Source organism: Ursus maritimus, unplaced genomic scaffold (assembly GCF_017311325.1).
Source record: "Ursus maritimus isolate PB19 unplaced genomic scaffold, ASM1731132v1 scaffold_22, whole genome shotgun sequence".
In the NCBI taxonomy this organism is placed as follows: domain Eukaryota; kingdom Metazoa; phylum Chordata; class Mammalia; order Carnivora; family Ursidae; genus Ursus; species Ursus maritimus.
In genome coordinates this window covers 569974-584074 of record NW_024424675.1, presented here as the reverse complement: position 1 = coordinate 584074, position 14101 = coordinate 569974, and the positions used below count along the sequence as shown (strand labels likewise).

The 14101-nt window shown below is 43.7% G+C and overlaps 1 protein-coding gene across 1 annotated transcript in view; it reads left to right on the top strand.

Moving 5' to 3' along the window:
- LOC121104643 (synapse differentiation-inducing gene protein 1-like) overlaps positions 1-14101 on the top strand; it is an 82147-nt gene that overhangs the window by 66833 nt on the left and 1213 nt on the right. The window contains exon 2 of the mRNA XM_040638652.1: positions 13160-13719. Coding sequence (XP_040494586.1) covers positions 13240-13719 — 480 coding nt within the window. The 5' untranslated portion in view covers positions 13160-13239. The remainder of the gene's footprint in view (positions 1-13159; positions 13720-14101) is intronic.

The following is a 14101-nucleotide window of genomic DNA, read 5'->3' as shown; positions in this document are numbered from 1 at the left end:
AGAGGAGTAGACTGTGGTGCAGACTGAGATTTTGTTTTGCTTTGTTTTGTTTTTAAGACAATTTCATTCTTACGATATATTTGCCAGAAAAAGAATGTACTATTTTTTCAACCATTACAAGAGAGAGCCATCGTAGTTATCCGAATATAACATAGGAGTCCAGTGGTAACAACTATCCCCCAGTGAAAGCAGTAAACAAAATGCAGTATATTCCTAAAACGGATTATTATTCCGCTGTAAGAAGGGGTGAAGTTTTGATACATACAACAACATTGAAAATGTCATGCAAAGTGGAAGAAGGCAGGCAAAAATACCACATATTGTATGATTCCATTTACGTAAAATGTCCAGAATAATCAAATCCATAGAGACAGAAGGTAGATCAGTGGTTGGCAGGGGCTAGGGAAGGGAGGAGTGGGGAGTGGCAGCCTACCGGCTATGAAATGATGAAAATGTTCTGGAATTAGATAACAGTGAGGATTGCACGACTCTGCGAATATACTACAGCCCTCAGAATTGTGCACTTCAGGGGCGCCTGGGTGGCACAGCGGTTAAGCGCCTGCCTTCGGCTCAGGGCGTGATCCCGGTGTTATGGGATGGAGCCCCACATCAGGCTCCTCTGCTATGAGCCTGCTTCTTCCTCTCCCACTCCCCCTGCTTGTGTTCCCTCTCTCGCTGCCTGTCTCTATCTCTGTCAAATAAATAAATAAATCTTAAAAAAAAAAAAAAAAGGCATTCACAAAAAAAAAAAAAAAAAAGAATTGTGCACTTCAAAAGTTAGGTGAATTTGGGGGCGCCTGGGTGGCACAGAGGTTAAGCGTCTGTGTTCGGCTCAGGGCGTGATCCTGGTGTTGTGGGATCGAGCCCCACATCAGGCTCTTCCTCTGTGAGCCTGCTTTTTCCTCTCCCACTCCCCCTGCTTGTGTTCCCTCTCTCGCTGGCTGTCTCTCTCTCTGTCAAATGAATAAAATCTTTAAAAAAAAAAAAAAGTTAGGTGAATTTTATAGCGTGCAGTATATCTGAATAACGCTGTTATTTTAAAAAATGAATAAAACTACTAATGAAAAAAAAAAAGAGAGAGCAATGGAATCGGGATCTTCCTGAAATACCTCCTGCTTTTGGATGTGAGAGCTGGTGGTGCAGGCCCACAGTCTGACGTGCTTCCCAGCTTTTCAGGTGATGTGTCACCGTGACTCCAGCTGAGTGAGGAGACCATAAGCCAGAGTCTGATACCCCTGGGTTCAAATCCCACCTATTCTTCTCCCTCACTGAAGTATCCTGTTTGTATTTAGACCATTTACAGTGAGGATTTAGGACCTTGTAGAATTTGAAAGACAGCACAAGAGACATGACCCCTGAATCCCTGAGGCCACTGCAGGCATTCATCTTCTTGGCGAAGAGAGTTGGTAAATTAGTCTTACCCTGTGTGTTAGAGAGCAGAAAACCTAATTGATTCCCAACTTGTGAGAGAATCCATCTTTTAGAGGGCAGGCTTACATTATCCTATCTGAGACTGCTCTCTGGCCCCAGATTGCAAACTTATCAATTAGCAGTGAGGAATCACTCTGTTGGGAACTGAGGGCATGAAGCCCGTATGAATGATCCCACACACCCCATCCCTGTAATAAGGTGGCTTATGAATTTACAAGGAGAATTAACTGTGCCAGAGGCCTGCTTTTAACTTTTGTTTTAAAACACATTCATCCAAACCAGGATGCTACCCTTTGCTCTGGCTGGCCTAGGAGGGCTTCTGTCTCCTTCAGTGGCTTCTGTGTAGATTTGTAAAAGCAGATAGGTACCTCTTCTGCAAGTTCTGACAAGAGAAACAAGTTCAGTCATTCAATAATATCATAGTCTTGTGAGCTTGTAGATATGTAAGGTGTCTCACTCGGTTCTCTTTTCTCTATAGAAGTGGTGGTAGCACTTCCCAGGCTTGTTGGACAATAGTCCTATGCCTTGGGTTCCTTCCCAAGAAGCAGGCTCCAAGACAAAAATTCAAGAGCACCAGTAGGAGAGAAGGGAAGTGAGACAGGAAGGGAAGTTGCCAACAAATGGTGCATTGCACAGCAAGATAACTTCTGGGCAACTCGGGGAACAGGCTGCTGAGGCCTTGAGAGAGTGTGCAGGACAACTGCCTCAGACTGTCTCACCAAGGGACAAAGATACTGGGCATTCATCCATTCACTTCCCATCTGTCATTAGCTGAAGCTGCACCCGGGACCTTTACCCCTCTGACCTGGCCCGTGATAGCCAAAATGGTGCCATCAGTCCCAGAATGGTGGGAGCCAGGGCATGGGCAAGGACACCCAGATTTAGCTCATCTTGCGTATGTGAACTCATCATCATCTCCCCTACTTTCTCAAACCTATCCCTCACCCATGGTTTCCTACTTTGGCAATAGCATCTCAGTCTACCAGGTGCTGGGCCAGAAGGAGGGGTGCTTCATCCCCACATTCTCCACTCCCCAGCCTCATTGTACATATTTAAGGAAGCATTCAGGCCTGTTGACTCTGCCTCCTACATGCTCTGGGACTCAACACATCTTTCCATTCATGGTCCTTCCTGAGGTCCAGCCACCAGCACCTCAGCTGGGATTCCTACTTCCAGCCTTCTCAGATACACCTGGAGGGCCTCCCTCTCCATCCTGCCCCTCACTGGCTGCCAAAGGTTGTCAGGACAGGTTCCAGTGCTCCCGCCACCATCCCCACCCTCTTGTCTCTCCCAACCCTCTGCTCTATCCAGCTGCACTGCTCCCTGTCCTGCTGGTTCCCTGCCTTGAGCCCTAAAGCATTTGACAGCTTTGACCCCCAACTCCTCATCACCATTCAGATCTTATCTTTAATGACAACTCCATGGGAGGCTCTTACCCAATCCCCAGCCTGGGTAATTCCTCCCAGTTTCTTGCGTATTCTCTAAAGGCAGGCTTCTCCTTGTCTAGATCACTGAGTACACTTTAGTGCTTATTCACAGACAGTCTTTCTCCTGTGCCCACTAAATGCCTGTCAGGTGGATGCATGGAAGTGCCTGGTACATGCTCACCACAGGCCAGGTGCTAGATTCATGCCGACCTCCTTCCTTCCCTCATTTTGGGGGAGGGAGTTCAAATTCCATTTTGAAAATTTTCTGGTGATGTTGCATTAGGAGTTGAGGCCACCTCTGCTCAGGCCATAGTCTGCTCTGGAGAACTGCCTTTCACCTCCCCCCCCCGCCCCCCCGAGCCTGATTCTCTAACCCCAGACCCTGAGAGATCATTGTCACTTGGGGTGGGGAGTGTTTGCTTGTCCAGCTTAGAAAGCCTTCAACATCCAGACTGACAAGAAAACAGTGCTTCTGTTATCTGTAGACATCATTATCTTTAATTAAAATGGGGATAAAGATGGGAATCATTACCTGTTTGGGGGAAGGATCAGACTAGTTTGCTGGTTTACTGCTGGCTTATGTGCAAAAACTTTCTAGATGAGAACAGAATGCTTGCTCTTTGTGCCAAAGGAAGTTCTAGGAAATCGCTTGATGAAAATCATCACCAAATGTATGGAAATATGCTTTCCCCCCTCTACAATATAGAATTTCTGGCTGGAATAGCTTCTTCCTAAGTGAAAAGATTATTTATAAATCAAGAAAAGCCATAGCATTCAATAATTCAGTCTAAGAGAGGTGAGCTCTTTAAATACCCACCTCTCTAGGTTAGTGGCTATACAGGTAATTTCTCCCAATTGATAAAGAAGGTTTTGTTTTCATCAGTGAAGGTCTTGTCACACATATTTGAGTGTCCAGTTGTAGCCTATAACATCGGTAGGTGTTTGTCAAGCCCTTGTGGACCCAATGGATGATCCAGGACCCATCTTCAGAAATGCAAGGATGGTGGATTGCTGATCCCTAACCTGGAAGAGCTCACAGACCAGTTGAGGCAAAACCCTGTCCAAGGTGAATCACAGAGAGAACACTGCAGGTGATGTCACAGAGACCTGACCTGGACACTGCTCCATGGGGGAGGTGATGGGTAGCAAAGATTGCTTATGGAGTTAGCAGGAAGCCAGGGAGGGGAGAGCAGGGACAGGAGAGTGTGACAGACCCAGTCGGCAGAGTACGTGCACAGGCCAGTTCAGAGCATAAATTTGTCTTCAGTATAGTGAGACATGGGGCACCAGGCCTTGTAGTCCACCGTGAAGCCTGGAGTGTGGATGGTAGGCCCACATGAGCCTCTCAGGAGAGACATAATCACAAGTCCCAGTGTCATCCCAACCCTCACACCAACAATTCTGGGGAAGGACTTGGTGAGCAGCAGTATTTGTCAACACAGAGAGCACCATTCATAATTTTTGTACAAAAACGAGTCAGCATAAATAAATTTGGGAGATTTTTCATAAACATCTCTATTTGCAGTATCTTTTGAAAAATTACAAGTGGCAGCATAGAAACACATTTCAGCAGGGACAGAGGCAGCAGGTATCAGGAGCCAGCAGCTGCCCGAGACATCCATGTGCCCTGCCTGGCTTGGAGGCCCTGGCGGCCCTGCCCTGGCAGCCCTTGGTCTCACCACCAGCTGAGGAAGGCTTTCTGGGTGGCCTTGAATCTGAGGGGCATCTCTGAGGCACAATAACAGAATTGGTGACTGCAGGGGACAGTGGAGAGGAATAAAAAGTTGAGAATAGCTTCTAAACTTGAAGGGATGAGCTGTATGGAGAGTGTTTTGAAACTTGGTTTATTGGCAGCAGAAGCACCAAGAATTAAACACCAAGTAATCAAACAAACAAAAAAACAACGACAAAACGGGCAGGGGGACCAAGAACTCTATCCTGAGCCATGCTCCCAATCTTTGTGTCCCTCCCCTTCCTCATGATTGCTTATTTTGGCTGTTTCTTCTTCCTAGGTGGCTCCTCTATCTGGGAGGCTATTCACAACTATTTTTCCATGAATTGTTCAGAAGCAGTTTTGGGTAAATCCTTGTCTCTCTGACCTGAGTAATGAGCGATAGGAGTTGGGGCCAGCTTTGTTGCCTTCACCTCCTCCTAGGTGAATCCCACTCTGCCTCCAAACCAGTGAAAGAGCAGCAGTTAGTACTCACCTTGTGAACCTTAGAGACAGCACTGAGTAAGTGAGGCTGCCTGCTGCCCCGTCTCTCGAGGGTGGGAGGCCAGCCCAGGGACCCAGTGCAGTGCTCCTGGGTCATGGGGGCTGTGCAGTGAGCACTGTGCCCCTCCAAGCTCTCCCAGGGCTTCTGGGAGATGGCCTCAGCACACAGCCATCTCAGTGGTAGAAACCCCGTATGTCAGCTGAAACACCAAAAACCACCCACAGCCAGGAGAATGGTGGTACTTGTACCTGTGATGAATGAGTGAGAGGGGCACAGCACACCTGTTTTCGGCAGACACCCCCACACAGGAACTCCTCAGTTTAAGAGAAAGGATCACGGGGTGCTTGTGTGGCTCTGTCGGTTAAGCATCTGCCTTCAGCTCTGGTCATGATCTCAGGGTCCTGGGATCCAGCCCTGCATTGGGCTCCCTGCTCAGCGGGGGTCTGTTTCTCTCTCTCCCTCTGTGCTCTCTCTCAAATAAATAAAAACCTAAATAAAAGTCGGAAGGACTCACAATGAGAAGTGAATGCTTTCCAGCAGGGTCCCCGGGCCCCTCAGGGAGGCCTCGTCATCTGCTGTGACAGCAGCAAACCAGGAGCTGGTGGTTGAGCGACCCTCCAGCCACTGATGTCACTGCTCACACTGCCTCTTTGTGATCACTTTGTCAAAGGGATGAAATACACAAAACCCAGGAATTGTCATCAGTGCTGTCTTGACTCAGGCCACCCTAAAGGTTCCTGCAGGGCACTGGTCCCTCCCCATTGCCCTGAGTGCTCTGTGCATCAGAGCCAGACCCCCAGTGTTGGCAGCACTTTCTCCTGTACCCAATCCCATGCTGTCCACAGACCCAGGGCCTCTGTATTCCTCACATTCCCCTCAAGGGCCTTTCTTCCACAATGTTCATTGCTAAAGTAGAGTTTATCTATACATTGGCATTCAGGATCCTCCTAATGAAGCCTCTCCCCCCACCTCAACTTCTCTCCTAGCTCCCTTCTGCCAGAATTGCCCCAACACTACCCGCATGCATCCCTGCCCCTTTGCCTGGTCTCATGCTCTTCCCTCTGCCTACAGCATCTTTCTTATACACCTTCACCTGCTGATTTTTTTAAAACTCTTTATTATGGAAAATTTTAGACCCACATGAAAGTAGAAAGAAGTGGACAATGGATGGACCCCATGTACCCATCAACCAGCTTCACTGATTATCAGCCCATGGCCAATCTTGTTTTCTGCATATGCTACCCACTCCTCCTGCTAAAACAGATGATTTTTAAACAAATCCCAGACATCACATTATGTATTTTTTTTTTAAAGATTTTATTTATTTGACAGAGAGAGAGAGACAGCCAGCGAGAGAGGGAACACAAGCAGGGGGAGTAGGAGATGAAGAAGCAGGCTCCCAGCGGAGGAGCCTGATGTGGGGCTTGATCCCAGGACTCCGGGATCACGCCCTGAGCCGAAGGCAGACGCTTAATGACTGAGCCACCCAGGCGCCCCACATCATGTATTAAATCTGTATATATTTCAGTATGAAGCTCTAAAAGGAGGTAGCTCTTTTGTTTAGGTAGCTCTTTTTTAATCCTCATCATATACCTTCAAAAATTAACAATGCCTAACAAAAATGATAAGAACTCCTCAGTGTCATCAACTAGCTAGCCAGTGCTCTCATTTCTCCAATGTCTAGTATAGAAATGTATGTGAATATCTGTATAAATATAGGGACATTGATGCATAAATATGTTTGTCTAAGTATATGGATGTGTTTGTGTGTATACATAGACATATACATACGTATGTACACACAATAACCTGTCAGTTCATTTGTTTGATTAGATCCAAATAAGATTAATACATATAATTAGGAGGCACCTGGGTGGCTCAGTCGGTTAAGCATCTGACTTCGGCTCAGGTCATAATCCCAGGGTCCTGGGATCAAGTCCCATGTCGGGCTCCCTGTTCAGTGGGGGCCCTTCTTTTCCCTTTCCCTCTGCCTGCAGCTCCCCCTGCTTGTGTACTCTCTCTGTCAAATAAATAAATAAAATATTTTTTAAAATGTGTATATATGTGTGTGTATATATATATATATAGTGTACAACCATGACATCATTTGACGTGTTCTCCTATCCTCTGAATTTCCTATAATTAGTAGTTAGATATAGAGATTTATTAAAATAAGGTTGTATTTTGTTTCATTTTGCTTTGTTTGGCAAGAAGACTTTTGTGGGTGTTGACGCAAAATGAATGAACATTTTTAAAAATTTTAAAGAGAGAGTTAAGGAATTTTATCAAAACCCAAGTGAAGACAGCTGCCTGGGATACACAATCTTCACAAAGAAGAAAAGTGCACCAGGGAAGGAACATTTGGTGCAGGGCTATATATGTTTTTGTTTTTGTTTTTTTATATGTAAAGAGTTACAAATTATCATGACAAAGGACATTCCAGAACAATATAGGCTTTATCTTATGTTTTTCGTATGTGCAAGGCCGTAGGACTCTCATCTTATGGGAACCAGGGAAGGTTTTTTTGTTTTTCTTATCTTTGTGTTTGGAATACTCCTTTTTGGTTATTTTTTTTATTAAAGCAGATGTACAATGTGTGCTTAGGACAGAAACAGAGTCCATGCTTTGAGGTTTTGCCAAGTCATCTGACCTTGGTAAATGTTAAAGTATAGCTTCCCTGGGAGCCCAGGAGCAGAGCCCACAGGCATTAAAAGCTGAAAATTTCCTTTATCATGGGTGATAGCGCACATTGTCATCAGAAGGCACGTAATGTCCGTGCGCTTTATTTTTGTGCTGCCAGCAGCCATCAGCAACCATCAGCCCTTATAGTAACACCTGTCTGGTTATTTGAGTGTAGCTTATATTCATTTACGTTCCATAGGAAGATCTCCTGTGAATGGCATTCTCTAGTTCTTTGTGTTAGCTTACCTATACTTGGAGGTCAGTGTGACTAGGTCTAAAATCCTCAACTCACGTTTTAATGAGTATCTTCATGCCTCACTTCACAGTCTAATGATAATCTGGTTTTCTTATTCTTTTTAGTGACTCAGGTTGTTTTGTTTTGTTTTTTAATTCCTGGATAACCAAAGGTGTTTTTATGTTTGTCTGTTTTCCTTTAAAGTTTGGTGGATTTACTATAATTTCTATTGGATTTGGTCATTCTGGGTCAGTTTTCCCAGGTTCTTAGTGTACCCTTTCAACATTAATTACAGGAAAATTTTCTTAAATCATGGTTTTAGTATTTGCTCTTATCCATTGCTTGTTTGCTTTTCTAAGGTCTCCTTTTATGTACATACCTGCTTTCTTTGTCTTTATTCTATATTTGTTACTTTCTTTCAGAATGTTTTCAGCATTTCAAATGCAAGTAGGGAAATACGCATCTTTAGTGTTACAGTTCGATTTGCTTTGGAACCTCTGCTCCCCCAAGATGCAGACTGTGCGTTACCTGAGAACCTTTCCCTTGCCCTGTCCATGACAGAGCCCTTCCCACCCTGAGCCAAACAGGCTTTCCTTTGCTTCTACAATACTTTGTCTGCTCTAGAATTTCGTATAAATTGAAATATTCATGCTTTTTAAATTTAACACGTTTTTATATTTACATGTTATGTTTCTTTTAAGGTGTGACCCACTGTGCTTTTCCACTCCTATGTCCCTACTGGTTTAGCCTTGATTTCTGAAATTGCTTTCTTTCAAATTCTTCCCCAAGTTCTGTTCACATCTCTTTCTATTCTCATGGCTTCTGATTTTTCCCCAGTTCGGATACGTGTTGTGCTCTCATAATATCTATCCTTTTCTTAATTGCTTTTAGCTTATTTTGAAATATCAGATCCAGTTTCACATTGGCATGACTTTCTGGTATGCTCATTATCTAACTACTATTACAGTGGTTTACGCCATTGCTTACCTTTTCACTGATTTGACCTCATAGAAACAGCCTCCAAGATTTCATCCAGAGAACATAATTGGGAGCTTAGCCATTGATGCAGCCCAGAAAGAGTTTTGTCAACAGGAGGTAATATCCAAGACAGAGTTGAGGCTATTAAAGCAGATAAAGGGTGAAGTGAGAAGCAGCCACTGGTTCTGAATATCATAGACTGAGAAAAAAAATACAAAATAAGCAAAGTATTATTTGTTACACAATATAACCAGTGATATTATATAAATATATATCTGTTGTAAGGAGCCTGGGAAGAACAGCACAGTCACTGGGTAGGACCCAAGAAAGCGTGGGGAGAAGGCTGGTGGGTTACCCCAACGATTAGCAGCATTTTCTCTCCATGTTATCTCTGAGCTGCTAAACTCCAGCTGGTGGAAATCTGCTATCAGGGAAAAGGGGGTAGAAGTGAACACTGAGGAAATGAGCTAATAGGAATTATGTCGTGAAATACAACATATATATAATAAGCTGGTATGTGTTTAAAGAGATATTGAAGAATGCTGCAAGTGATAAAGATAAGATTCCACTGATTTTAGCCTCTTTCATTCCAATGTAATTATAACTTATGATGCTCAAAGTTGGAGAAATTCACATCAAGAAGAAAACAAAAGTTCTTTAAGAATGTTTGATATGTTAATTTGAAGAATTTTTTTAAAAAAATAGTAACTAATCCATTGTACGATGGAGCCAACTAGTGCAGCAGGCCAAAAGTTGCACTATATACGATAGAACGGGGCCCCTCAACTTTATGTTCAGAATAATCATTTTCTGTGGTGTTAAAATGCAGATTCTGATTCAGTGGTTCCAGGTGTATTGAAGATCCCACGTTTCTAACAAACTTCCAGGTGGTGCTGATGCTGCCAGTTCTCAGCTGGCACTTTAGGTGTCAAACTGTGGACAGCACCTCAGAGACCTAAGCTGTGCCTGCCTCAAGATGCTGTTAATATCAGATTCACATTTGGGGCTTGTGCAGCTCAAGGAGATCACTAAGTGGGGATTATTCTAATTACATAACACTTTAGACTTTATTTCAACAGTTCATTGAGTACTTACTGCATACCGGGTGCTAGAAAGGGAACAGGTACTATGGGTTCTTTAGTCTCAAGGAGCTCCGGGACAGGAGCAGGGGCAAGGGCTGGAGGAGGATGTTGACGTTAGCAGCTGCCATGTTTGCAGAGAAGGATGCAATAGGGACCATAACAGAAACTGTAACACAGCGGCCGAGAACACACAAGAAAAGTGGGAGGTCTCTCTGGCTGGGCAAGAGCATGCGACTCCATTGAAGAGGTGGGGTTTGAACAGATGCAACCACATGTCTTCCGTAAGATATTTAAAACAGATTTGAGGAGAAAGAGCTCAGCCTGGGAAACCAAACTACACTTCGAAGAGATTATTCTAAGCTAGGTAGTACATCTGGCAATTACAAACCCTACGAAGGGCCCAATTCTGAGTGGCTTCCCTGTAGAAAGACAAGATTAGAGAAGTTGAGGGTTTGGACCAGAAACACCTCAATGAGCATGTTGTGCTAGCCTTGAAGATGGTCAGTCCCAGAGATGATGCTCACGCATGTTGTGCCTTGCATGCTGCAGGTGCTGAAAAGATCTTGTCCAAAGAGCTTGATTCATGTTTTCAGCTCTCAGATTATAAATGTGTCTCCAGTGCTAAGTATTTCCTAGTTCCACATCAGCAGAGGTGGCCATGTGTTTTTTGACCTCTTAAATCTGACACGGTATCATATAAATAATACCCACCATCTCTCTGTGCATATGCTATAGTTTGACTAGTCATTTGTCAATTCTACTAAAATGTTATTTTCCAGTTCATCACAAAAGTGACTTCTCTATCTCTTGGCTGGTCTGAAATTTTAAATCCTTGTAGCTACCACCAAATAAAGCAGTTATGATATCAGAAAATTCTGAACTCTTGTAAAAAGCCAGAATACTCCAAGTCCCCAAGATGGAAAAGTTTTCATACGTAATAGCTACTAACTTGCAAAGAGGAAATGCTTGAGGAAATACATTCTTTTTGTTGTTAGGAAAAGTCTAAGCATTTATAAATCTTGAGAAAAAGTTGTCCTCATTAATTTTTTTTCCTTATAGGTAAATTACTCAAATGTTTTTAAATTATTTTATTTTAAAATTTTAAAGTATTTTTGTTTCTTTTTTTTTTTTTAAGATTTTATTTATTTATTTGACAGAGATAGACAGCCAGCGAGAGAGGGAACACAAGCAGGGGGAGTGGGAGAGGAAGAAGCAGGCTCACAGCAGAGGAGCCAGATGTGGGACTCGATCCCGGAACGGCGGGATCATGCCCTGAGCCGAAGGCAGACGCTTAATGACTGCGCTACCCAGGCACCCCAGTATTTTTGTTTCTTAACTATAGTTGACATACTGTGTTAGTTTTAGGCATACAACATAGTGATTCAACAAATCTATGCATTACTCAGTGCTCACCTTGATGAGTGTAGTCATCACCTGTCACCATACAACACTATTACTGTAGTTTTCATCCCCATGACTTATGTATTGTATTACTGGAAGATGCATCTCCTAATGCTCTGGTCCATCCATGTTGCCGTAAATGGCAAGATCTCATTCTCTTTTATGGCTGAGAAATATTCCACTATATATGTGTGTATACACCCACCCACCCACACATATGTGTGTGTGAATGCATACCACATCTTCATTAGCCACTCATCTATTGATGAGCGTTTGGGTTGCTTCTATTCTTGGCTATTGTAAATAATGCAGCAATAAGCATATGGGGTGCATATACATTTTCAAATTAGTGTTTTCATTTTCTTTGGGTAAATACCCTGAATATTTGGATTTGGATCATATGGTATTTTTATCTTTAATTTTTTGAGGAACTGTTTTCCATAGTGGCTGCACCAATTTACATTCCCACCAAAAGTGCATGAGGGTTCCTTTTCTCCACATCCTCACCAGTACTTGTTATTACTTGTCTTTTTGATACTAGCTATTCTGACTGGTATGAGGTCACCTTGGTTTTGATTTGCATTTCCCTAATGATCAGTGATGTTGGTCATCTTTCGTGTGTCTGCTTGCCATCTGTATGTCTTCTTTGAAAAATGTGTATTTAGGTCCTCTGCCCATTTTTTAATCAGATTTTTTAATAAAATTTTGTTTTGTTTTGTTTGGCATTGAGTTGTGTAAGTTCTTCATATATTTTGGATATTAACCTCTTATCAGATACATATTTTTATCAGATATATCATTTGCAAGTATCTTCTCCCATTCAGTAGATTGTCTTTTTATTTGTTGGTGGTTTCCTTTGCTGTGTAAGGAAATGCATTATCTCCAAAATCTTAACCTTTGGTATCTTTTTCTTTCTCCTCTTCCTTTTTTTTGAACATTCAAAACCCTAGAAAAGTATGTGATCTAGGGAGAAACCATTTAGAAGGCTTTCTAATTGTACCCTATGTGATGTTTCTCTAAGTTGAGTACCATTAAGGCAGGGGAATTTCTAGTTCAATTCCTGGGACGATGTTGGAAGACCAGTAGACATGTGTGAATATTGAGCTAATGTTAATACATAGATTAGAATGTACATGTGAGTTTTTCCATACTTTGAGAATTTTGTCTATATACAGAACTAATGGTGTGGGTTTTCTTGTCATTTATCTTCTAAATCTATGTGGGACATTATTTTCAACCTTTTCTTCCTTGGGTGTATGTTTTCTGCTCAAATGAATAGCCATGGACCTGGGAAGAGTCCATTACAGATTTACAGCCTATTTTCCCTGTGGACTGGCCCAATGCTAATGTGATTGGATTTACTCATGGGTTTCAAGATGTTTGCTGGCAATCACAGGTTTCTCTAGAGCTGCAGTGGTTCCAATTTCTGCAGTCTCCTTTATTTGGAAGCAAAGACTTTATAGGGATATGAGTAATCAATTTCTGGCTTTCTCTGACTGGCTGCCCTGATAGAGCCTTTTAAAAATTGGTAGAATAGGTAGGACTAGAATATCTAGATATCACCTGCACCGCCCCCCCCCCACCGCCGCGCGCACAGCTTCTGTGCAAATCGGCTGACTAGTGCACGCTGAAACAGCAAGGGTCTGTGTGATTAGCTTTTTTTCAGGTGTGATTTTCTTGTCTCATCTCTGTTTCCTCCTCCTCTAGGAGAAATGGGTCCCATGAGGCAAATTTGACCCTGAAGTGCGGCCCGCCAGCCTGACGCCCAGTTGGGGAGGGAGAACACCATGGATGGCATAATTGAACAGAAGAGCATGTTGGTGCACAGTAAAATCAGTGATGCTGGCAAGAGGAATGGCTTAATTAACACAAGAAACTTCATGGCCGAGAGCAGAGATGGCCTGGTGTCTGTTTACCCAGCGCCACAGTACCAGAGCTGCCGAGTGGTGGGCAGCACAGCACCAGCCAGCCTGGATGGCAGCAGGAATGAGCCGGTCCAGCAACTGCTGGACCCCAACACACTTCAGCAGTCTGTGGAGTCCCATTTCCGACCCAACATCATCCTCTACTCAGAGGGCGTGCTGCGCTCTTGGGGGGACGGTGTGGCTGCCGACTGTTGCGAGACCACCTTCATTGAGGACCGGTCGCCCACCAAAGAGAGTCTGGAGTACCCTGATGGAAAGTTCATTGACCTCTCAGCTGATGACATCAAAATCCACACCCTCTCCTATGACGTGGAGGAGGAGGAGGAATTCCAGGAGCTGGAGGTCAGAGGATGTGTTTATCATGAGCTTTTGCAAATGGGACATGGGGATCGGGTGGGGACTCATGAGTGCCTGGCAAAAGTTAGGGAATACAACTAGTGTGCAAAAATGTAGAGAAACTGAAGCATTGTTAAATATCCATTGGAGATTGAGTGGAGAAAGACTAGATGACCAAAACTGAGTAAGGTCTTCAGCGGGGATGCTGGCAGAGACGACCCAAGGTAATGGCTGTGAGAATGGGGCTACCGGTGGACTAAATGGTTGCCAGCACCAGAAGTCAGTTGGGGATTCCTGCTAACTTAGGAGTGAGAGGGGTCATTGACAAAAGTGATCAAGGTGAGAGGGGGGCACTTGGTCCTAGGGCCACACGAGGCTGGAAAGACAT